This window comes from Tachyglossus aculeatus, chromosome 2, assembly GCF_015852505.1.
Source record: "Tachyglossus aculeatus isolate mTacAcu1 chromosome 2, mTacAcu1.pri, whole genome shotgun sequence".
NCBI classification, from domain to species: domain Eukaryota; kingdom Metazoa; phylum Chordata; class Mammalia; order Monotremata; family Tachyglossidae; genus Tachyglossus; species Tachyglossus aculeatus.
The window spans coordinates 175,279,080-175,304,808 of record NC_052067.1 but is presented as its reverse complement, the minus strand read 5'-3'; the positions used below and the strand labels follow the sequence as shown (position 1 = coordinate 175,304,808).

At 52.0% G+C, this 25,729-nt stretch overlaps 1 protein-coding gene across 1 annotated transcript in view; it reads right to left on the bottom strand.

Moving 5' to 3' along the window:
• Positions 1–7,016: 7,016 nt before the first annotated feature.
• Positions 7,017–25,729, bottom strand: part of TRPV5 (transient receptor potential cation channel subfamily V member 5) — a 37,918-nt gene continuing 19,205 nt past the window's right edge. Inside the window, exons 8-15 of the mRNA XM_038770152.1 lie at positions 24,763–24,975; positions 22,407–22,493; positions 22,177–22,253; positions 21,763–21,928; positions 21,462–21,528; positions 18,382–18,650; positions 13,128–13,234; positions 7,017–7,480 (exon numbers count right to left, since the gene is read on the bottom strand). Of these exons, the coding sequence (XP_038626080.1) occupies positions 7,159–7,480; positions 13,128–13,234; positions 18,382–18,650; positions 21,462–21,528; positions 21,763–21,928; positions 22,177–22,253; positions 22,407–22,493; positions 24,763–24,975 (1,308 nt within the window). The 3' untranslated portion in view covers positions 7,017–7,158. The remainder of the gene's footprint in view (positions 7,481–13,127; positions 13,235–18,381; positions 18,651–21,461; positions 21,529–21,762; positions 21,929–22,176; positions 22,254–22,406; positions 22,494–24,762; positions 24,976–25,729) is intronic.

Here is a 25,729-nt window from a genome sequence, read left to right as displayed (position 1 = left end):
ACTACTAATAAAGTAAATGTCAGCTCCTCACACCAGGACCCTCTCTGACTCACTCCAAACACCAAAGGGAGCTATTTGTCCCCTGACTGTCGGCCGCCCAATTCTTGGGGTGTTGTTACAAACATTTTCAAAAAGTCCAGCCATAGTATTTATTGAGCACTTATGCTGTGCAGAGCACTATTCTGAGCATTTGGGAGAGTACAACAGAACTAGTAGAAAAGATCTCACCCCTAAAGGATCCTACAGTTCTCTGGGGAAGGTAGACACTAACTACAGATATGGAGAAGCAACTGAATTAAAGATAATAATAATAATAATAATAATAATAATAATAATAATGGTATTTGTTAAGTTCTTGCCATGTGCAAAGCACTGTTCTAAGCACTGGGGTTGACATAAGGTAATCAGGTTGTCCCACGTGGGGCTCACAACCTTAATCCCAATTTTACAGATGAGCTAATTGAGGCACAGAGAAGTTGTGACTTGCCCAAAATCACACAGCTGGTAAGTGGCGGAGCCGGTATTAGAACCCACCACCTCTGACTCCCAAGCCGTGCTCTTTCCACTAAGCCAGGCTGCTTCTCTTAAAATACGGACATAAGTGCTGTGGGAATGAGGTAGGTATTTTAGGTGCTTAGGGGTGGAGAATTCAAGTGCTGGTAATACGTTTATGGATATATACATATCTATAAATTATATTTTATAAAGTATTTACTTACATTAATGTCTGTCTCCCCCTCTAGACTGTAAGCTCAATGCGGGCAGGGATCGCATCTACCAACTCTGTTGTATTCTCTCAAGCACTTAGTACAGTGCTCTGCACACATTAGTGTTAAAGAAATTCCACTGATTTATTAATCAATACAGTACAGGGGGAAATAGGAGAGGCAAATGGTTAGTCAGGGAAGGCTTCCTGGAAGAGGTATGATTTTAGTGGAGCTTTGAAGATGAAGAGAAAGGTGGTCTGTCAGATATTAAGGGGGAAGGATTTCCAGGCCAGAGGGAGGGCATGAGCAGGGGTTGCTGGTGAGAGGGATGAGATTGAGGCATACTAATTATGTTGGTGTTAGAAGAACAAAGTGTGCAGGCTGGTTGATAAGCCAGGATAATAATATTAAAATAAGAATAATATTGGTATTTATTAAGCGCTTACTATGTGCCAATCAGTGTTCTAAGCGTTGGGGGAGATACAAGGTAATCAGATTGTCCCATGTGGGACTCACAGTCTGTATCCCCATTGTACAGATGAAGTAACTGAGGTACAGAGAAGTTAAGTGACTTGCCCAAGGTCATACAGCTAAGTGGCAGAGGCAGGATTAGAACCCATGACCTCTGACTCCCAAGCCTGGGCTCTTTCCATTAAGCCACGCTGCTTCTAGATCCATAGAGAGGGAGAACTGCTTGAGTGCCTTACGGCGAATGGTAGTGCTTCCCTCTCCCTCTTGGTTGTAAGTTCCCTATAAGCAGGATCATGTCTACCAACTCTACTGTGTTATATTCTCCCAAGTGCTCAATACAGTGCTCTGCGCAGAGTAAGCGCTCAATAAATAATAATAATTATAGTATTTGTTAAGAATTTACTATTTGCCAGTCATTATACTAAGTGCTGGGGTACACACAAGAAAATCGGGTTGGACACAGTCCCTGTCCCACGTGGGGCTCACAGTTTCAATCCGCATTTCACAGATGAGGTAACTGAGGCACAGAGAAGTAAAGTGACTTGCTCAAAGTCATACAGCAAAGTGGCAGAGCTGGGATTAGAACTCATGACCTTACAACCTCCAGGCCGATGCTAATGATAATAATAATAATAATTATGGTATTTGTTAAGCACTTACTATGTGCCAAGTACTGTTCTAAGCATTGGGTAGATACAAGGTTATCAGGTTGTCCCACGTGGGGCTCACAGTCTTAATTCCCATTTTACAGATGAAGCAATTAAGGCACAGAGAAGTGAACTGACTTGCCCAAAGTCACACAGCTGACAAGTGGCGGATCCGGGATTTGAACCCACGACCTCTGACTCCCAAGTCTGTGCTCTTTCCACTGAGTCACACAGCTTTTCATTCTGTCCATTATGCCATGCCGCTTCTATAATCCTTGACTGATTGATGCAGAGATGGACAGGCAACCACTGAAGGCTTTTGAGTCTTAGAGAGACAGGCACAGAACAATTTTTTAGAAAAATGATCTGGGCAGCTAAGGGAAATATGGACTGGAGACAGGAGAGGCTGGAGTCAGGGAGGTCAGCCAGGAGACTGATGAAGTAGTGACAAGTGTTTGGCCCAATGGGATGAAAGTTCTCCCAAGCACTTAGTACAGCGCTGTGCAAGTAGAAAGCGCTCAATAAATACCATATATTGATTGATTGAGAGGAAGAGTGAGCCCGTTGTTGGGTAGGGATTGTCTCTATCTGTTGCTGAATTGCAGTTTCCAAGCGCTTAGTACAGTGCTCTGCACACAGTAAGCGCTCAATAAATACAATTGAATGAATGAAGGGGCTGATTCTGAGAACGTCTGACCTTTGCTCAGGAACCAAACCCACAATCACGGACTCAGTTGATACCCCAAAAAAAAAATCAATCAATCAATCAATCAATCGTATTTATTGAGCACTTACTATGTGCAGAGAACTGTACTAAGCACTTGGGAAGTACAAATTGGCAACACATAGAGACAGTCCCTACCCAACAGTGGGCTCACAGTCTAAAATCAAAAAATCAATTCCAACATGAGATGCTTTAATTTACATGAGCCTCTGAAATAGGTTTTGGGTGGGTCAGTAAGGTTGGGCTGAATCGTCTGCCTCAGGATCTCACAGGAGAACTCCCCTGCTCGACTGAAAAGCACCTCAACCGGAGGGGTTGCATCTTCTCACTTTACGCCCCCAACCCCTCAGTACAGTGCTCACAACAGACCATGAGCTCTCTGAGGGCAGGGATCACGTCTACGGCACCCTCTCAATCCCTCAGTACAGAGTGCTGCCCAGGGTAGACTGCCAGCTCCTTGAGGGGAAGGATTGTGGCTACTACCTCTATTGTCCTCTCCCCAGTGCTCATTATAGGGTTCTGCACCTAGTAGGAGCATGGACTGTGCTCTTTTAGACTGTGAGCCCACTGTTGGGTAGGGACTGTCTCTATACGTTGCCAATTTGTGCTTCCCAAGCGCTTAGTACAGTGCTCTGCACATAGTAAGCGCTCAATAAATACGATTGATTGATTGATTGATTGATTGACTGGCAGACAGGCAGGCGATCTTCCAGCTCTCTGCTCCCTCTGCCCATGATTCCTCTTTCCACAGCCTGTCTGCCATCTTGGGAAGTCCCCTGTAGTCACTCGGGTGGAACAGGCTAAATCCTGCTAAGTTACGCCCCTTAGAGGGGCGACTATCACGATAGGAATGAGGACTCTTGCTCCCCCAACTGCAGCTGGCAGCCGGGGTCCCCCCAGAGAGGGAAGGCAGAGATCAGACACCTCCCGTGGCCCCTCAGCCCCAAGCACTAGTGGGAAGGGGCCTCTGCTCCCTCCAGAGCAGGGCTAGAGAGGGAAGGAGGGAGTGAGCGCCTGTTTGACGGTGGAAGGGGTGGCAATGAGCAGGGGCGCAGGTGAAGTCCGGCTCAGTCCGTGACCACCGGTCAAGCCCCCTAGGCTGCTATGACGGCGGGTCTCGGGGCCATGAGGACCCCAGAGCTCCCCTCCCCTAGTCCCAACACCTATCTGCTTTGGCTTTCATTTTGGGTATTGGTCCTTGCTTTCAGAGTATTTTTATTGCTTAATTTTGCTGTCATATGTGACATCAGAACCCCTCAAACCCTTACTTTGGGACCCCTTTGGAGGACCACAGACTTCATCTGATCTCCCCCGCCCCCCAACCGGGCATTCTTTCCCAGCGCTTAGTCCAGTGCTTTGCACACAGTAGGCGGTATGAGTACAACGACACCCAACCCCATGGCGGGACGGGAAGCAAAGGGGGTTGGGACCCCAGTTCAGTGAACCGAACTCACCCCCTGGGCTGCCATCGCGGTACTCCCGCCCCAGGCTCTGCCGACCGGCCCCTCCAGCCAGGAAGGAGCCGGGGGCGGCAGAACCCGCCTGGCCGGAGGGTGAGGTCCCGGCAACCTGGGCACCTGGGCACCTAGCGGCCCCTACCGCCCCCGCCCACCTGGCCGGGGCTCAATGCATTCAGCCAGCCACTCCACGCCCCATTGCCCGGCTCTGGTGCCTGGCACCATGCCCTGGGCACCGCGCCCTGCAGCTGGCGGGGGTGTGTGACTGTGGTTAGGTAGAGAGCCTGCAGGGTCATGACCAGGCTAAGGGGGCAGGGGGGAAGAGGCCAGCCAGCCCCAGGGGGCAGGAGGGCTGGTTCCAGGCTCGGCATCAGGAATGTCCCGCAGGCTAGGCCCTTTCTCCCCGTGCCTCAGTTTCCCTCACTGTGACAAGCTGCTGGTTGGGTCAGCCCAGGATCGATGCCGGTTGTGTGTGTGTTGGAGGGCAGTCACCACAGCAAAGGTCAAAGCCTGGGGCAAACCCAGGGCCAGAGGTCGGAGCCGGGCAGGTTATCTGCTCCATACCGGGTCAAGAGGTGGGTCTTGGCCCGGGGCAGGGAAGGGGCAGGAGAAGGCTAGGCCGCCACCGAGGTGCTGGGCATGGAGGGAACCAGGCCTGGCTGGGAACAGGGCGCTGGCCCAGTTGGTCTCCAGAGGTCAATCCGGCCCAGCCCAGCCAACCTCTCCTCAGCTTCCCCAGGGGCAGAGTGGTGTCAAGGTCTCCAACTGGGGGCGAGAGGGCCCAGCATTCTCTCTCTCTGGGGACCTCCTGAAATTCAAAAATAGCCGTGTGAAAGGGGAATGGTGGCTGGGTTTGGGGCAGCAAATAGAATCAGTTGTTGCGAGCCACAGCATTAGGATTTTTGACCTTCCATAAGGGGGCTGGCTTCCTGACCTTCCCCCGTCCTCCCCACCCCCCATCGCACCTTGGCCAGCTGCACTGGCCGCCTCTGCAATCCCCCCACCCCCCAAATTGGCCTAATTGCAATCCACTTCCTCCTCCACCCTCGGGGTGAGGGTGTCCTCCCCCGCAGGGAGAGGCATTTGAGTCTCACCACTGAACCGCCCAGCCGGAGCGCGCGGGCCAGGGCCGTGGGATCCGAGGAGGACAGGCGCCCTCTTCCAACCAGAACTGGGCTGACCTCCCTGTCTTGATGATGATGATAATGGCATTTGTTAAGCGCTTACTATGTGCAAAGCACTGTTCTAAGCGCTGGGGGGGATACAATGTGATCAGGTTGTCCCACGGGGGGCTCACAGTCTTAATCCCCATTTTTACAGATGAGGGAACTGAGGCCCAGAGAAGTTAAGTGACTTGCCCAAGGTCACACAGCAGACTTGTGGTGGAGCTGGGATTTGAACCCATGACCTCTGACTCCAAAGCCTGGGCTCCTTCCGCTGAGCCATGCTGCTTCTCTAAGCAGTGTTGGCTGCTGAGGGCCTGGGGGACCGGAGTGGGGACAGAGGCACAAGGACACGGCTAGGCAGCAAAGTATCAGGACTCCGGTCTGCGCCAAGGCGGTAAAGGTCTGGGCACAGACACAAAGCCCATGGGGTGCCTTTATGCACATCGACATGTACACAAGCCATGTCGGAGGCAAATACCTAGAGAGCCTACATGCTCTCTGGCTGAGCCTTGGGCGGGCACTAGAAGTCAACACTCTAAGGGAAGAGGCGATGGAGGCCCTAACTATGCCCAGCTCCTCCTGGGCCCCCCTGGTTTGGCTGGTAATAACAGTAATAATTACGGTCCTTGTTATGCGCTATGTGCCAAGCACTGTTCTAAGCCCTGGGAGAGATACAAGGTAGTCAGGTTGGACAGAGTCCCTGTCCCACATAGGGCTCACACAGTCTTAATCCCCATTTTACAGACGAGGTAACTGAGGCACGGAGAAGTGAAGTGACTTGCCCAAGGTCACACAGCAGATATGTGGCAGGGCCGGGATTAGAACCCATGACCTTCCGACTTCCAGGCCTGGGCTCTATCATCATCATCATCATCATCAATCGTATTTATTGATGATGGCTCTATCCACTGAGCCACGCTGCTGTCTTCCCCCTCCCAAAAACCAGGCTGTTACTGGGCGACCCCCTTCTGCCCCTCCTCAATTTGCCCCCTGAAGGGCCGGGGGTGCCAAATTGCAGGGACTCCCGCTGACTGGACCCTCCCCACCCCACATCCCCCCGGTCCGTGGCTCCCCGCTGCCGCAGAGCGTGAGGAGCGGGGCTGCAAACTGGGTTCCATGTTCCCGTAGGCCAGGGGGTCGGAGGAGGTCCTCCTCACTTTCCTGCGGGATACTACTACTAATAATAATTATGGTACCCATTAAGCGCTCACTCTGTGCCAAGCACTGTTGTAAGCACTGGGGTAAATACAAGGTGATCAGGTTATTCCATGTAGGGCTCACAGTCTTCTTTTAGACTGCGAGCCCCCTCTTTTAGACTGTGAGCCCACTGTTGGGTAGGGACTGTCTCTATGTTGCCAATTTGTACTTAATAATAATGGCATTTATTAGGTGCTTACTATGTGCAAAGCACTGTTCTAAGCGCTGGGGAGGTTACAAGGTGATCAGATTGTCCCACGGGTGGCTCACAGTCTTCATCCCCATTTTACAGATGAGGTAACTGAGGCACAGAGAAGTGAAGTGACTTTTCCAAAGTCACACAGCTGACAATTGGCGGAGCCGGCATTTGAACCCATGACCTCTGACTCCAAAGCCCGGGCTCTTTCCACTGAGCCACGCTGCTTCTCTAGCGCATAGCGCTTGTACTTCCCAAGCGCTTAGTCCAGCGCTCTGCACACAGTAAGCGCTCAATAAATACGACTGGTTGATTGATTGATTCATCCCCATTTTCCAGATGAGGTCACGCGGGCCCAGAGAAGTGAAGCGGCTCGCCCAAGGTCACACAGCGGAGGCGGGATTAGAACCCACGGCCTCTGACTCCCAATAATGGTAATAACGATGACGGACTCTGTGCCGAGCGCCGGGGGAGATGGGAGGAGGCGCTGAGGTTGTCCCACCGGGGACCAGACGATCCAGTCTGTCTCCGGATGAAGGGACTGGGCCGAGGTCGGGCGGAGGCGGGCGGAGGCCCTCCTGGGGGCGGCGGGCTCACACGTGGTAGACCCTCGGCCCGTCGCCCTCGCCCAGGTCCAGGCCCGGGTTGACGCGGCCCATCATGCTGCGGCGGAGGAGGTCCCAGCCGCGGGAGGAGGACGAGGAGGAGGAGGAGGAGCAGCAGGAGGACGGAGAGGAGGAAGAGGAGGACGGGGAGGAGGAGGAGGAGGAGGAGGAGGAGGAGGAGGAGCAGGGGGCGCAGAGGGTCGGGGCCGCCCCGTCGGAGGCCTGCTCCAGCTCCTCGCGCTCCGGGCACTTGAAGGCTTCGGCGTAGCGGCGCATGCGCAGCGGGTTCTGGTCGTGCCGCTCTTCCACCCTGCGGACCGGGCAAGGCTCAGTCGGGGGGCGGGGCGGGCGGGACGGGGCGGGGCCGGAGGGGACGGGGCGGGGCCGGAGGGGAAAGGGGGCGGGGTCTGTGGGGGAGGAGCCAAGGTGGAGGGCGGGGCCTGTGTGGGCGGAACCGAGAGGGAGGGAGGGGTGTCTGGGGAGGAGCCAAGTGTTGGGCGGGGTCTGTGTGGGCGGAGCCGAGAGGGAGGCAGGGGTCTGTGGGGGGAGGAGCCAAGGTGGAGGGCGGGCCCTGTTGGGGAGGAGCCAAGAGAGAGGACGGGGTCTTTGGGGGGAGGAGCCAAGATGGGGGGTGGGGCCTGCGTGGGCGGAGCCGAGAGTGAGGGAGGGGTCTCTGGGGAGGAGCCAAGTGGTGGGTGGGATCTGTGGGGGCGGAGCCGAGAGGGAGGGAGGGGGTCTGTGGGGGCGGAGCCAAGAGGGAGGGATGGGTCTCTGGGGGAGGAGCCAAGAGGGAGGGAGGGGCCTGCGTGGGCGGAGCCGAGAGTGAGGGAGGGGTCTCTGGGGAGGAGCCAAGTGGTGGGCGGGGTCTGCGTGGGCGGAGCCGAGAGGGAGGGAGGGGTCTGTGGGGGGAGGAGCCAAGGTGGAGGGTGGGCCCTGTTGGGGAGGAGCCAGGAGAGAGGGCGGGGCCTGTGGGGGCGGAGCCAAGATGGAGGGCGGGGCCTGCGTGGGCGGATCCGAGAGTGAGGGAGGGGTCTCTGGGGAGGAGCCAAATGGTGGGCGGGATCTGTGGGGGTGGAGCCGAGAGGGAGGGAGGGGTCTGTGGGGGGAAGAGCCAAGATGGAGGGCGGGCCCTGTTGGGGAGGAGCCAAGAGAGAGGGCGGGGCCTGTGGGGGCGGAGCCAAGAGGGAGGGCGGGGTCTCCGGGGGAGGAGCCAAGAGGGAGGGAGGGGTCTGGGGGGGAGGAGACCAAGTGTTTTCTTTTGTGAATATGTTTTGTTTTGTTGTCTGTCTCCCCCTTCTAGACTGTGAGTCCACTGTTGGGTAGGGACCGTCTCAATGTGTTGCCAACTTGGACTTCCCAAGCGCTTAGTACAGTGCTCTGTGCACAGTGAGCGCTCAATAAATACGATTGAATGAATAATAATAATGATGATGATGGCATTATGTGCAGAGCACTGTTCTAACCACTGAGGGGGTGTTATCGACAAGTATGGTGCAAAATAGGTTAATCGGTGTAAATCGGCCGAATGATGATGGCATTTGTTAAGTGCTTACTATGTGCAGAGCACTGTTCTAAGCGCTGGGGGGGGGATACAAGGTGATCAAGTTGCCCCACGTGGGGCTCACAATCAATCCCCATTTTCCAGATGAGGTAACTGAGGCTCAGAGAAGTTAAGTGACTTGCCCGAGGTCACACAGCCGTCATGTGGTGGAGTCGGGATTCGAACCCATGACCTCTGACTCCACAGGCCGTGCTGTTTTCACTGAGCCACGCTGCTTCTTCGAATGAAGAAGCCCACTGTGAGCTTTTTAGACTGTGAGCCCACTGTTGGGTAGGGACTGTCTCTATATGTTGCCAATTTGTGCTTCCCAAGCGCTTAGTACAGTGCTCTGCACATAGTAAGCGCTCAATAAATACGATTGATTGATTGATTGAATGAATGAAAGTAGTGGGCGGGGTCTGCGTGGGCGGAGCCAAGATGGAGGGCGGGGTCTGTGGGGGCTGAGACAAGATGGAGGGCGGGGCATGTGGGGGAGGAGCCAAGTGGTGGGCAGGGTCTATAGGGGCAGAGCCAAGATGGAGGGTGGGGTTTATGAGGCGGAGCCAAGAGGGAGGCGGGGCCTGTGGGGAAGGAGCCATGTGTGGGCAGGGCTTGTGTGGGGGAACTGAGGCCCAGAGAAGTGAACTGACCTACCCAAGGTCACACAGAGAAGTGATGTGACTTGCCCATGGTCACCCACAGAAGTAAATTGACTCACCCAAGGTCACACAGAGAAGTGATGTGACTTGCCCATGGTCACCCACAGAAGTAAATTGACTCACCCAAGGTCACACAGAGAAGTGAAGTGACTTGCCCAAGGTCACCCACAGAAGTAAATTGACTCACCCAAGGTCACACAGAGAAGTGAAGTGACTTACCCAAGGTCACCCACAGAATCAATCAATCAATCAATCATATTTATTGAGCGCTTACTATGTGCAGAGCACTGTACTGAGCGCTTGGGAAGTACAAATTGGCAACATATAGAGACGGTCCCTACCCAACAGTGGGCTCACAGTCTAAAAGTAAGAAGTAAACAGAAGTAAATTGACTCACCCAATGTCACACAGAGAAGTGAAGTGACTTGCCCAAGGTCACCCAGCAGACAAGTGGCAGAGCCGGAATTAGAATCCACATCCTCTGACTCCCAGGCCAATAATAATAATAATAATAATAATAATAATGGCATTTATTAAGCGCTTACTATGTGCAAAGCACTGTTCTAAGCGCTGAGGAGGTTACAAGCTGATCAGGTTGTCCCATGGTGGGCTCACAGTCTTCATCCCCATTTTACAGATGAGGGAACTGAGGCCAAGAAAAGTGAAGCGACTTGCCCAAAGTCACATGGCTGACAATTGGTGGAGCAGGAATTTGAACCCATGACCTCTGACTCCGAAGCCCGGGCTCTTTCCACTGAGCCACGCCGCTTCCCAGGCCCATGCTCTAGCCACTACCATTCAGGAGTCAGAGGTCGCGGGCTCTAATCCCGGTACCGCCACTTGTCTGCTGTGTGACCTTGGGCAAGTCTCTGGGCCTCGGTTCCCTCATCTGTAAAATGGGGATTAAGTCTGTGAGCCCCACGTGGGGCAACCTGATTACCTAGTATCTACCCCAGCGCTTACAACGGTGCTTGGCACAGAGTGAGTGCTTAACAAACTGTCATTATTCAGCCCTTAAAACAGTGCTTGGCACACACTAAACACTTAGCAAATGCCATCATTATTATTACTCAATCGTATTTATTGAGTGCTTACTGTGTGCCGAGCACTGTATTAAGCGCTTGGAAAGTGCAATACAGCAATCAAGAAAGACAATCACTGCCCACTACTGTTCTAAGCGCTGGGGTAGAGACAAGCTAATCAGGTTGGATACATTCCCTGTTTTATTTGGGGCTCACAGTCTTAATCCCGATTTTACAGATGAGGTGACTGAGGCACAGAAAAATTAAGTAATAATAATAATAAAAAAACCTATAATAATGGTATTTGTTAAGCACTATTTAGGTGCCCTCCACTTCTCCCCCCCAGTGAGAATGACCAAGGGTGGACTGTCCAACTATCACTGTCTCTACAGATACAGGTCAGACTGTGAGCCCACTGTTGGGTAGGGACCATCTCTATACGTTGCCGACCCAAGTGCTTAGTACCGTGCTCTGCGCGCAGTAAGCACTCAATAAATACAATTGAATGAATGAATGAATGAATGAATGCGGAGGCCAAGAGAGATCAGTGAGATTAGAGAAGCAGCCTGGCTCAGTGGAAAGAGCACAGGCTTTGAAGTCAAAGGTCATGGGTTCAAACCCCAACTCCACCAGTTATCAGCTGTGTGACACTGGGCAAGTCACTTAACTTCTCTGTGCCTCAGCTCCCTCATCTGTAAAATGGGGATTAAGACTGTGAGCCACCCGTGGGACAATCTGATCACCTTGTAAACTCCCCAGAGTTTAGAACAGTGCTTTGCACATAGTAAGCACTTACTATGTGCAAAGCACTGTTCTAAGCAGTGGGGGGGATACAAGGTGATCAGCTTGTCCCACATGGGGCTCACAATCCTAATCCCCATTTTACAGATAAGGTAACTGAGGCACCTCTACGCACACCAGGCAACACCTAAGTATCAAGCAAAAACTCCTCACTATTGGCTTCAAAACTGTCCATCCCCTCGCCCCCTCCTACCTCACCTCCCTTCTCTTTTTCTCCAGCCCAGCCCACACCCTCGGCTCCTCTGCCTCCGCTAACCTCCGCACTGGGCCTCGTTCTTGCCTGTTCCGCTGTTGACCCCTGGCCCACATCCTATCTCTGGCCTGGGATGCCCTTCCTCCAAATATTCATTCATTCATTCATTCATTCAATCGTATTTATTGAGCGCTTCCTGTGTGCAGAGCACTGTACTAAGCACTTGGAAAGTACAAGTTGGCAACATATAGAGACGGTTCCTGCCCAACAACAGGCTCACAGTCTAGAAGACAGGCTCAGCTCTCTTCCTCCCTTCAAAGCCCTACTGACAGCTTACCTCCTCCAGGAGGCCTTCCAGGACTAAACTTTTCCTCTGCTCCTCCTCCCCTCCCCTGGCCCCCACTTGCTCCCTCTGCTCTACCCCCCTCCCTGACCCACGGCACTTGTGTAAGCAGCGTGGCTCAGTGGAAAGAGCCTGGGCTTTGGAGTAAGACGTCATGGGTTCAAATCCCAGCTCCCCCACTTAGCTGTGTGACTTTGGGCAAGTCACTTAACTTCTCTGCGCCTCAGTTATCTCATCTGTAAAATGAGGATTAAGACTGTGAGCCCCCCCGTGGGCCAACCTGATCACCTTGTAACCTCCCCAGCGCTTAGAACAGTGCCTTGCACATAGTAAGCGCTTAATAAATGCTATCATTTATGAGATAAGCAGCGTGTTATTATTTATCCACGTGTTATCATTTATTAGAGAAGCAGCGTGGCTCAGTGGAAAGAGCACGGGCTTTGGAGTCAGAGGTCATGGGTTCAAATCCCGCTCCGCCAATTGTCAGCTGTGTGACTTTGGGCAAGTCACAACTTCTCTGGGCCCCAGTTCCCTCATCTGTAAAATGGGGATTAAGACTGTGAGCCCCACGTGGGACAACGTTATCACCTTGTGTGACCCAGTGCTTAGAGCAGTGCTTTGCACATAGTAAGCGCTTAACAAATACCATCATTATCATTATTCTCCCCCTTTTAGACTGTGAGCCCACTGTTGGGTAGGGACGGTCTCTATATGTTGCCAATTTGTACTTCCCAAGCGCTTAGTACAGTGCTCTGCACATAGTAAGCACTCAATAAATACGATTGATGATGATGATGATGATGATTATTATTATTACTTATTTATTATTCTATTTATTTTATCAATGACGTGTATATATCTATAATTCTATTTACTTAGATTGATGCCTATTTACTTGCTTTGATGTCTGCCTCCCCCCCTTCTAGACTGTAAGCCCGTTGTTGGGCAGGGATTGTCTCTATTTGTTGCTGAATTTTGCTTTCCAAGTGCTTAGTACAGTGCTCTGCACAGAGTAAGCGCTCTATAAATACGGTTGAATTGAATTGAAGACACCGAGGAACACAACTGCCACCCAGTGGGCCTGGGGATGGTCTCAGGGAGGAAATCAATTGGGGGGGGGCAAGGGGGGTGAAGGGGGATGGAAGGAGTGGGGCGGGCGATGGACGGGGTGGGGGAGTGGAAGGGGCAGAGGGGGTGGGAGTGGGGAATTTGTCTGCCAGGGGAGGGGACAGGAGGTGTAGAGGTCCCACCCGCTCCCCGCAGAACCCAGTGGTCCTCAGCCCCATTCCCTCACACTCACTCACCGCAGGCCCCAGTGGTCCTCAGCCCCGTCCCCCCGCACACTCACTCCCCGCGGGACCCAGTGGTCCTCAGCCCCCCACCCCGCATACTCACTCACCGCAGGAACCAGCGGTCGCCCAGCCCGTAGTCGCGCCCGCAGATCCCCGAGCGGGGCCAGAGGCAGCGCGGCATCTTCCGCTCCAGCATCACCGTGGTGGCCACCACCTGCGGGACAAGGCCGCAGATCAGGGCGAGGCACAGGCCCGCAGCGTGGGGCTCTTAGCAACAAAAACGTTGGGCCCAGGTCTCCCCGCTCCCCAAGAACCTCCCGTGGTTGCCCGTCCACTTCCGCACCAAACAGAAACTCCTCACCAGCGGCTTTAAAGCCGTCCATCAGGTCACCCCCTCCTACCTCACCTCACTGATGTCCTACTGCAGCCCATCCCGCACGCCCCGCTCCACTATCACCAGCTTACTTATTGAGCTCCCGTCTGGTCGTCTAGCTCACCGCCGACCCCTTTCCCACATTGTCCCGCTAGCCTGGAACTCCTCTCCCTCTGTAGATGCCAGGCCACAACTCTCCCCACCTTCAAAGCATTATTAAGGTCACATCTTTTAGACTGTGAGCCCACTGTTGGGTAGGGACTGTCTCTATATGTTGCCAACTTGTACTTCCCAAGTGCTTAGTACAGTGCTCTGCACACAGTAAGCGCTCAATAAATACGATTGATTGATTGATTGATCTCCTCCAAGAGGCCTTCCCTGATCAAGCCCTCTATTCCCGGCTCTCATTCATTCATTCAATCGTGTTTATTGAGCACTTACTGTGTGCAGAACACTACAGAAGCCCGTGGGAAAGTACAATACAGCAATAAACTTTGGGCAAGTCACTTAACTTCTCTGTGCCTCAGTTGCCTCATCTGTAAAATGGGGATGAAGACTGCGAGCCCCACGTGGGACAATCTGATCGCCTTGTATCCTCTCCAGCACTTAGAACGGTGGTTTGCAATAGTAAGCGCTTCACAAATGCCATCATTATTAATAAACAGTGACAACCCCTGCCCACAATGAGCTCACAGTCTGGCGGGGTGGGGGGAAGACAGATACCAATACAAATGAATAAAATGACAGATCTGGACATAAGTGCTGTGGGGATGGGAAGGTGGGGGGAAGAGCAAAGGGAGCAAGTCAGGGCTACGAAGAAGGGAGTGGGAGATGGGGACAAGAGCTAAGTCTGGGAAGGCCTCTTGGAGGAGATGGGCCTTCAATAAGGCTTTGAAGAGGAGGGGGAGAGTCATTGTCTGTCGGATTTGAGGAGGCAGGACATGGGCCAGAGGTCCGTGGCGAGACAGGCGAGATGGAGGCCCAGTGAGAAGGTTAGTGGCACAAGAGGAGCGGAGTGTGTGGGCTGGAATGGAGAAGTAGAGAAGTGAGGTGAGGTAAGAGGGGGCAAGTTGGTGGGCTGCTTTAAAGCCAATGGAGAGGAGTTTTTGTGTGATGTGGAGGTGGATGGGCAACTACTAGAGTTTTTTGAGGAGCGGGGTGACATGTCCAGAATGTTTTCGTAGACAGATTTTCTGGGCAGCAGAGTGAAGTATGGACTGGAGTGGGGAGAGACAGCAGGTGGGAAGGTCAGCAAGAAGGCTGATTGCGGTAATCTAGGTGGGAAATTATGAATGATTGTATTAACTTGGTAACAGTTTGGATGATGAGGAAAGGGCAGATTTTAGTGACCTTATGAAGGTGGGACCGACAGGATTTGGTGATGGATATGTGGGTTGAATGAGAGAGTGGAGTCAAGGATAATGCCAAGGTTATGGATTGTGAGACATGCGTAATCTACGCATCTCAATCTGTGACCTTTGGACACTCAATATTCTTCCTACCCCCAACCTCATAGCACTTGTGTACGTATCTTTAAATTATACATTATAAATTACTCATTTATTCATATTAATGTCTATCGTGCCCTGTAGACTGTAAACTCACTGTAGGTGGGGCACGTTTCTGCTAATTCTGTTCATTCAATCTTATTTATTGAGCGCTTAATATGAGCAGAACACTGTACTAAGCATTTGGGAGAGAACCATACAACAATAAACAGACACTTTTCCCGCCCACAACCAGCGTACAGTCTAGAGGGGAGAGACAGACATTAATATAGATAAATCAATTACAGATATTTCTAGACTGTGAGCCCACTGTTGGGTAGGGACCGTCTCTATATGTTGCCAACTTGTACTTCCCAAGCGCTTAGTACAGTGCTCTGCACACAGTAAGCGCTCAATAAATATGATTGATTGAATGAATGAATATGTTCATAAGTGCTGTGAGGCTGGCGGGGGGGAAATGAATAAAGGGAGTAAGTCAGGGTGCCACAAAAGGGAGTGAGAGAAGGGAAAAGGGAGTGGGAGAAGGGGAAAGGAAGGCTTAGTCAGGGAAGGCCTCTTGGAGGAGATGTGCCTTCAATAGGGCTTTGAAGGAGGGGAGAGTCATTGTCTGTGGGATTTGAGGAGGGAGGGCGTCCTAGACCAGAGGTGGGACGTGGGCCAGGGGTCCGTGGAGAGATAAGTGAGATGGAGGCACCGTGAGAGGTTAATGCTAATCAGAGGAGGGAATTGTGCGGGCTGGGTTTAGTAGGAGAGAAGCGAGGTGAGGTAGGAGGGGGCAAGATGATGGACTGCTTTAAAGTCAGTGGTGAGGACTTTCTGTTTTGATGTGGAGGTGGATGGGCAACCACTGGAGTTTATTTGAGGGGTGGGGAGACATGTGCTGAATGTTTCTGTAGAAAAATGATCCGGGCAGCAGTGCAATGTATGGACTGCTCATGGGTTCTGACTGGACCCCCTCGTCCCCCTCTCCATCCCCCCATCTTACCTCCTTCCCTTCCCCACAGCAACTGTATATATGTATATATGTTTGTACATATTTATTACTCTATTTATTTATTCATTTTACTTGTACATATCTATTCTATTTATTTTGTTTTGTTAGTATGTTTGGTTTTGTTCTCTGTCTCCCCCTTTTAGACTGTGAGCCCACTGTTGTGTAGGCACTGTCTCTATATGTTGCCAATTTGTACTTCCCAAGCGCTTAGTACAGTGCTCTGCACATAGTAAGCGCTCAATAAATACGATTGATGATGATGATGATGATGACTGGAGGGGGGAGAGACAGGAGGTTGGGAGGTCAGCAAAGGGGGTTGATACAGTAATCAAGGTGGGAGAGGATGGGTTGTAGTGCACTGTCCCAAGCGCTTAGTATAGTGCTCTCCAGGAGGCCTTCCCAGACTGAGGCCCCTCTTTCCTCTCCCCCTCCCCATCCCCCCGCCCTACCTCTTTCCCCTCCCCACAGCACCTGTGTATATGTTTGTACAGATTTATTATTCTGTTTATTAACCTTGTGCATATTTACTATTCTATTTATTTTGTTAATGATGTGCATCCAGCTTTGCTTCTATTTATTCTGATGACTTGACACATGTCCACGTTTTGTTTTGTTGCCTGTCTCCCCCTTCTAGACCGTGAGCCCGTTGTTGGGTAGGGACCATCTCTCTATGTTGCCGACTTGTGCTTCCCAAGCGCTTAGTACAGTGCTCTGCACACAGTGAGCGCTCAATAGATGTGATTGAATGAATGAATGAATGTAGCACAGATGTATACTCTATTACTCTAATTTGTACATATTCTATTTATTTTATTTTGTTAATATGTTTTGTTTTGTTCTCTGTCTCCCCCTTCTAGACTGCGAGCCCGCTGTTGGGTAGGGACCGTCTCCATATGTTGCCAACTTGTACTTCCCAAGCGCTTAGTACAGTGCTCTGCACACAGTAAGCGCTCAATAAATACGATTGAATGAATGAATAGGAAGCGCTCAAGAAATACAATTGATTGATTGACTGATCTGGTGGGAGGGTCAGAGCCTGTATTAGGACGAGACAGAGAGGGGGGAGACAGAGACAGGGCCCCAGGGTGGGGGTGGGGGCAGGGATCCCGAGGGTGGGAAGGAGGAGGGAGCAGTGGCATGGGGGAAGGGGAGAAGAAAAGGGGAGGGGAGCCGGCTCACTTGCCCGGCCTCACCCCCCGCCTCCCAATCCCACAGGGGCTCCGTCCACAACCCCTCACCTGCACCATAATAATAATAATGATGATGATGGTATTTATTAAGTGCTTACTATGTGCTAACCACTGTTCTAAGCGTTATCAAACAGAAACTCCTCACCATTGGCTATAAAGCTCTCCATCACCTCGTCCCTTCCTCCCTCACCTCCCTTCTGTCCTCCTCCATCCCAGCCAGCACCCCCCAACTCCTCTGCCACCGCTAACCTCCTCAGTGGGCCTCGTTCTCGTCTGTCCCATCGTCGACCCCTGGCCCATGTCCTGCCTCTGGCCTGGAACGCCCTCCCTCCTCAAATCCCACAGACAATGACTCTTCCCCCCTATCAAAGCCCTACTGAAGCCCTAGAGAAGCAGCGTGCCTCAGTGGAAAGAGCACGGGCTAGGGAGCCAGAGGGCGTGGGTTCTAATCCCGGCTCCGCCACTTGTCAGCTGTGTGACCTTGGGCAAGTCAGTTAACTTCTCTGGGCCTCGGTTCCCTCCTCTGTAAAATGGGGATGAAGACTGTGAGTCCCACGGGGGACAACCTGACTACTTTGTATCTACCCCAGTGCTTAGAACAGTGTTTGGCACATAGTAAATGCTTAACAAAATGCCAATATTATTACTGAAGGCCCATCTCCTCCAAGAGGCCTTCTCAGACTAAGCCCCACTTTTCCTCAGATCCCCCTCCCCACCCCATCGCCCCCACTCGCTCCCTCTGCTCTACCCCCCCACAGCACTTGTGTGCATATATGTACATATTTATAATTCTATCTATTTTAATAATGATTTATATGCATATGAATATATAATTCCATTTATTTATATTGATGCTATTGATGCCTATTTACTTGTTTTGATGTCTGTCCCCCCCTTCTAGACTAAGAGACCTTTGTGGACAGGGATTGTCTCTCTTTGTTGCTGAAATGTACTTTCATTCATTCATTCAGTCAGTCAGTCAGTCGTATTTATTGAGCGCTTACTGTGTGCAGAGCACCCTACTAAGCGTTTGGGAAGTACAAATCGGCAACAGACAGAGAAGGTCCCTACCCAACAGCGGGCTCACAGTCTAGAAGGGGGAGCCAGACAACAAAACATATTAACAAAATAAAATAAATTCATTCATTCAGTCGTATTTATTGAGCGCTTACTGTGTGCAGAGCACTGTACTAAGCGCTTGGGAAGTCCAAGTCGGCAGCATCTAGAGACGGCCCCGCCCCCCCAGCCCTCTCCCCCAAGGCCGTGACCCCATCCACCGGCCGGCGGCCGACCCACCTGTGCCCTCCAGAGCTCGTCCCGCTCGTGGGCCACGCGCCAGTGGGTATCGCCCATCATGGCGATGAGCAGGTTGAGCATGAGCAGGGCGGCGATGACGGCGAAGGCCGAGTACACCACGCAGTACATGAACGGCAGGTCCACCTCGTAGTTGGCCGGGCCGTCGATGATGGTCAGGAACAGCTCGAAGGTGCTGAACAACGCCATGGGGTAGTCGGAGAAGTGGCCCAGTTTACTGGGATTCTCCGTCTGGAAGATGACGTAGAAGGCTGCCCGGCCCCGGGGCTGGCCGTTAGGGTGACGGTGGTTGTTAGGGTGACGGTTGTTAGGGTGATGGTTGTTAGGGTTACGGTTAGGAAGGTGGGACGGGGGCGAGGACAGCTAGGGGAATCCAGTTGGACCTCAGGCTCCCCGGGGGACTTTGGGAAAGACGACTGGGTGGGCAGTGGCTGAACGAGAAGCAGCGTGGCTCAGTGGAAAGAGCCCGGGCTTTGGAGTCAGAGGTCATGGGTTCAAATCCCGGCTCTGCCACTTGTCAGCCGTGTGACTTTGGGCAAGTCACTGCACTTCTCTGGGCCTCAGTTCCCTCATCTGTAAAATGGGTTTAAGACTGTGGGCTCCCCCTGGGACAACCTGATCACCTTGTAACCTCCCCAGCGCTTAGAACAGTGCTTTGCACATAGTAAGTGATTAATCAATGCCATCATTATGATTATTATTATCGCAGGCAGAGGATGTGTCCGTTTACTATTGTAGCGTTCTCTCCCAAGCGCTTAGTCCAGTGCTTTGCTCCCAGCAAGCATTCAAGAAATGCAACCGGATGAACTGAATGAATGACTGCGGGATCCGCTCCTGCAGTGGTCAGAGTTCGAGTTCTGGCCTGTGAGGCTCCTTGGGCCCCAGGACAAGTGGAAAGAAACACACACACACACACACACACACACACACACACACACACACACTGTGCAGTGCCACTTGTCTGCTGGGTGACTTTAGGCGAGTCACTTAATTTCTCTGGCCTCCGTTACCACATCTGTAAAATGGGGATTAAGGTTGTGAGCCCCATGAGGGACAGGGACTATGTCCAATCTGATTAGCTTGAGTCTACCCTGGCGCTTAGAATAGTGCCTGACACATAGTAAATTTAATAAATACCATCGGGAAGCCTGTTGGCTATCAGAAAATCCTCAAAGAGGCTGGTACTGGGATCACCTGAGGCCTACTTCCCCAACACCCTCGCGGTATCTCAATCTCGTCTAAATGAATTAAATTAATGATGGTATTTGTTAAGTACTTACTATGTGTCGAGCACTGTTCCAAGCACAGGGGGAGATACAGGGTGAGCAGGTTGTCCCACATAGGGCTTACTGTCTTAATCCCCATTTTACAGATGAGGGAACCGAGTCACAGAGAAGTCAAGCGAATTGCCCAAAGTCACACTTTCCCGAGGTCACACAGCAGACAAGTGTTGGAGCCGGGATTAGAACCCATGACCTCTGACTCCCAAACCCGTACTCTTGCCACTAAGCCACGCTGCTTCTCTTTGCCAAATCCTTGCAACTTCCTCCCCCAGGCCTGGAACTCCCTCTCCACTCATACCTGACAGTCCACCGCTCTTCTCTCCTTCAAAACCCTCCTAAAATCATATCTCGTGGCCTAATGGATCGAGCACATGCTTGGGAGTCAGGAAGTCATGGGTTCTAATCCCGGCCCCAACACTTGTTTGCTGTGTGACCTCGGGCAAGTCACTTAACTTCTCTGGGCCTCAGCTCCCTCATCTGTAAAATGGGGATTGAGACTGTGAGCCCCACGTGAGATAGATAAGGAACTCTCCAGCCTGATTTGCTTTTACCCTTCCCAGCGCTTTGTACAGTACCTGGCACATAGGGCTCAAGAAATATTCAATCAAATCAAACAAAGACCATAAAAATAATTACTATTATGTCTAAGAGGCCTTCTCTGACTAAACCCTCATTTCCCCTATCCATACTTCCCTCTATTATCAATGGACTTGGCTGTATACCCTTTAATCCATCAGTTAATCAATGGTACTTATTGAGCGCTTTCTGTTCACTGAGCACTGTACTAAGATATTTGGGAGAGTACAATACAAATCATGTTCCCTGCCCACAAGGAGCATACAGTCTACAGAGAACACTTTAATATTGGCCCCAGCCATACAGGACTCAAGTACACGTATTTATACTTTACTATTTCCCCTATCTGTAATTTTAATGTCTGTCTCCCACTGTACATTGTAAGCTCCTTGTGGGCAGGGATCATGTCTACCATTTCTATAATACTGTACTTTCCCAAGCACTTAGTGCAGTAAACACACACAGTAAATGCTCAATAAATACCACTGGTTGGTTGTTGGATGGAGGGCTGGAGCTGAGCTGGATTTGGGCAGGGAGTGTAAGCTTTCTGGTGGACAGGGCGTGTTTTTCAAGCACTCAGTGGCAGTGACCCAACAAAGAACTCTGTACTGATTGACTGATTGATTGGTGTTTGGTTGGCATAAGCCTGAGGGGCAGAGATTGGAGGTGCAGATTCCTTCCTTCCTTCCTTCATTCATTCATTCAATTGTATTGACTGAGTGCTTACTGTGTGCAGGCACTGTACTAAGTGCTTGGGAGAGTACAATATAACAATAAACAGACACATTCCCTGCCCACAACGAGCTTAAAGTCTAGAGCACCAGATTGGGTAATGCAAGGCCCTTCATTCAACATGCTCAACCAATTTTGGATCAAGAGGAGGAGGGAGGGTGGGCTGAGGGTAGCATTTGATGGACTTTGACTGGCCCCTCTTGCCCCATCCCACCCCCCTTGCTCTGCCCATCCCTGATTTTGGGGTAACTGCAAAACCTGGGCTCTAACCCTCTGGTACAACCAGTGCCCGGCCTGCCCCTGGTTCGGGGAGAATGAAAGTCTTGGAGGGGACGACACCCTCTGAGTAATCTGTCAGAACACCGTGGAACAAGCTGAGTTGGCACGTGGGACTGGGAAGGCTGGGACTGTCCTGGGCACTGCCAGGCTGGCCCAGCCTCTCTGCTCTCCACCCCTCGGAGCCCTTCTTACCAGAAGCGAAGCCCAGGATCACCACAGCCATCAGCCAACAGAACCGCATCAGATCCCCAAAAATGATCTGGGGCGGGGGGGGAGGGAAAGGGGGCACAAGAAGGGTGAGAGAGTCAGTGCCCGCAGCCCAGGGCCCTCATCCCTCTCCCAACCCTGGGACAGGGGAGAGCGGACTATCACTTCTAAGGTCCTGTAGCCACTCCCTCCCCCCATCTTTTCCCCTGTAGTCTCCCCTGGTCCACCCCCGGGGGCTCTTTCCCTCCCAGCACTGGCTGGCAGGGTGAGGGGAGGGGGCTCACACCTTCTGGATCATGATGGTGAAGGGGCCCAGCATCTGGAAGCCGCGGGCGAAGTACATGACGTTGCACCAGCCCAGCACCAGAGCACAGGCCATGGGCACTACCTCGCCATCCGTGTTGGTCAGACGCATGACCAGCGTCCCCAGGATCATGCACGCGAACGTGATGCTGGCGGCGGTGGCCGAGAGAAGAGGAGAAGGAGGAGGAGGAGGAGCCGGGGACACATGACAAACACAAATCAGAACCTCTCCAGACATAGGGGATGGGGATGGGGAGAAGAAGAAAAAGAGGAGGAGGAGGACGATGCAGGAAGAAGAGGAGGGGAGGGGAGGCTGGGAAAATGGGCAGGAAGATGAGGAAGAGGGAGGAGAGGACGGGGAAGATGGGGGGAGAAGGAGGGAGGGGAAGACACTCACATGATGGCGTGGAAAGGCCCCCCAAGGATGGTCTGTCCAAAGTAGCGGGTCACTCCCACCCTAAAGATGTCCGGGATCTGCTGGGGACAGACCGGTGTTACTGACCACGGCCGATGAGGCCACATGGAGTTGGAGACCGGCTGGGGATTAGGGGGTCAGGGGGTGCTGTCCAAAGAAACGGTCCCAGATGACTCCACCTCCCTTCCTTGGAACCCTCCTTCCCCCCTCACCTCCAGTAGCAGAATGGCCACGGCCCCGACCACGGTCAGCATCTCCCCCACCAGCCGGACGGCATCTGAGGGTGTCTTGTACGAATCCTGGCAAGGAACAATCAAGTCATGGGGAGAGTAGGGGGTGACAGCCCCTCAGCCGGGGGACCCAGAATGACCGGCGGGGAGGGGGGCGGGGACTCTCCTTCCTCCCCTCCACCACCTCCTATAGCTCCTCCTGACCCTAATCAAGGACAGCCTTGGACGGTGGGAGAAATATTGGCCTAGACTTAGGGATGATTCCCAAATCTCCCTCTCCAGCCAAGACCTCAGTCCTTTTCTGCAGTCTTGATTTCTCCTTCAGGACCTTTCTACTTGGATAATAATAATGATGGCATTTATTAAGTGCTTACTATGTGCCAAGCACTGTTCTAAGCGCTGGGGAGGTTACACAGCGATCAGGTTGTCCCACAGGGGGCTCATAGTCTTCATCCCCCTTTTACAGATGAGGGAACTGAGGCCCAGAGAAGTGAAGTGACTTGGCCAGAGTCACACTGCTGACAATTGGCAGAGCCGGGATTTGAACCCCTGACCCCTGACTCCAAAGCCCGTGCTCTTTCCACTGAGCCACGCTGCTTCTCAGTGAGGTGCCCCACTGACACCTCACCCTTAACACGTCCAAAACCGAGCTTCTCATCTTCCCACCCAAACCCTGTCCTCCCCCATGACTTTCCCATCACTGTAGACAGCACCGCCTTCCTCTTTGTCTCACAAGCCTATCACCGTGGTGTCATCCTCTGTTCCTCTCTCTCATTCAGCCCACATAATCAATCTGTCACCAAATCCTGGCGGTTCAAGCTTTGCAACATCGCTAAAATCTACCTTCTCTTCTTCAAACCGCTACCGTGTTAATCCAAACACTTATTCTATCCCACCTTGATTACTGCATCAGCCTCCTCACTGACCTCCCTCTCTCCTATATTTTCCCACTTCTCAAGAACCTCCAGTGGTTTCCCATCCAACTCTGCATCAGGCAGAAAGTCCTTACTGCTGGATTTAAAGCCCTCAATCTCCTTGCCCCCTCCTACCTTACCTCACCGCTCTCCTATTCCAACCCAGCCTATACACTTTACTTTCTAATGCCGACCTACTCACTGTATTTCCAGCTCATTTATCTCGTCCGCGTCCTGCCTCTAGCCTGGAACACCCTCCCTCTTCATATCTGACGTAGCTCACTCTCCCCACCTTCAAAGCCTTATTGAAGGCACATCTCCTCCAAGAGGCCTTCCGAGAAGCAGCGTGGCTCAGTGGAAAGAGCACAGGCTTTGGAGTCAGAGGTAATGGGTTCAAATCCTGGCTCTGCCAACTGTCAGCTGGGTGACTTTGGGCAAGTCACTTAATTTCTCTGGGCCTCAGTTACCTCAACTGTAAAATGGGGATTAAGACTGTGAGCCCCCCGTGGGACAACCTGATCACCTTGTAACCGCCCCAGCGCTTAGAACAGTGTTTTGCACATAGTAAGCGCTTAACTAATACCTTTATTATTATTATTCTCTGACTAAGCCCTCATTTCCTCTTCTCCCAATTCTTACTGCAAGGCCCTTGCTCTTAGATTTGTTCCCTTTATTCACACCCCCTGGAGCCCAACAGCACTTATGTACATATCTATAATTTATTTATTTATAATAATGTCTGTCTCCCTCTCTAGGCCATAAGCTTGTTGTGGGAAGGGAACGTACGTGCCAACTCTATTGTACTGCATCATCATCATCATCATCATCATCAATCGCATTTATTGAGAGCTTACTATGTGCAGAGCACTGTACTAAGTGCTTGGGAAGTACAAATTGGCAACATATAGAGATGGTCCCTACCCAACAGTGGGCTCACAGTCTAAAAGGGGGAGACAGAGAACAAAACCAAACATACTAACAAAATAAAATAAATAGAATAGATATGTACAAGTAAAATAAATAAATAAATAAATAGAGTAATAAATATGTACAAACATATATACATATGTACAGGTGCTGTGGGGAAGGGAAGGAGGTAAGATGGGGGGGATGGAGAGGGGGACGAGGGGGAGAGGAAGGAAGGGGCTCAGTCTGGGAAGGCCTCCTGGAGGAGGTGAGCTCTCAGTAGGGCCTTGTAGTAGTACTGCACTCTTCCAGTCACTTAGTACAGTGCTCTGCACACAGTAAGAGCGCAATAAATATGATTGATTGATTGTGTTTGTGTGTAAATATCTGTCTCCGGGGCTACATGGCCCACTCTCCCAGCCCTCTGCCCCTCTGGGCTCTGTGTCCACCCCCTGGCCTCCTTCCACCCCCGGCCGTCCACCCCGCGTCCTCCCACCCCCCAGCCTCCCCACCATCACCTGCAGCAGTTTCTGCACGGCTACAGTGGTGTCGCGGTCCCCGGTGCAGTTGCCGGGCCTGGGTTTCAGCGGGCGGTAGACGCAGCACGTGGTGAAGCAGACCATGTAGAGGACGTAGACGACGCCGAGCAGGCAGAAGTAAGGGCGGCCGAACCTCTTCCACTTGAGGCTCACCAGCTCCTTCACCGGAGTCTGGTCCAGGATCTGGCGGGCCTGGCCGGGTTGGGTGGGGTGGGGGGGAATGGGACGGCGAGGGGTCACTCACTGGTGGGGATCAGCTGGGACTTGTTAGAAAGCCAGAAGCGACGGCGGTCAGCCGGTCAGTTGGTCATATTTATTGAGTGCTACAGTGTGCGGAACACCGTAGTAAGCCCTTGAACAGTGCTCCAGCGCTTAGAACAGTGCTCTGCACATAGTAAGTGCTTAACAAATGCCATCATTATTATTATTATTATTCTAATCCCGGCTCTGTCGTTTGTCTGCTGCGTGACCTTGGGCAATTCACTTAATTTCACTATGTCTCAGTTACCTCATCTGTAAAATGGGGATTATCACTGTGAGCCCCACGCGGGACGTGGACCGTGTCCAGCTGATTTGCTTGTATCAAGCCCAGCGCTTAGTTCAGCGCTTGGCACATAGTAAGGGCTTAACAAGTACCATGATTATTACAATACAACAATCAGCATACACATTTCCTGCCCAAATGGGCTTACAGTCCAGAGGGGGAGACAGATATTAATATAAATACATTACAGACACAGACATTAAAATAAATGACCGATATGTACTTAAGTGCTGGGGGCTGAGTGTGGGGTGACTAACAAGTGCTTAAAGGGGACAGATCCAGGGGTGGCTCAGGACACTGGGACTATTTATTTATTTTACTTGTACATATCTATTCTATTTATTTTATTTTGTTAGTAAGTTTGGTTTTGTTCTCTGTCTCCCCCTTTTAGACTGTGAGCCC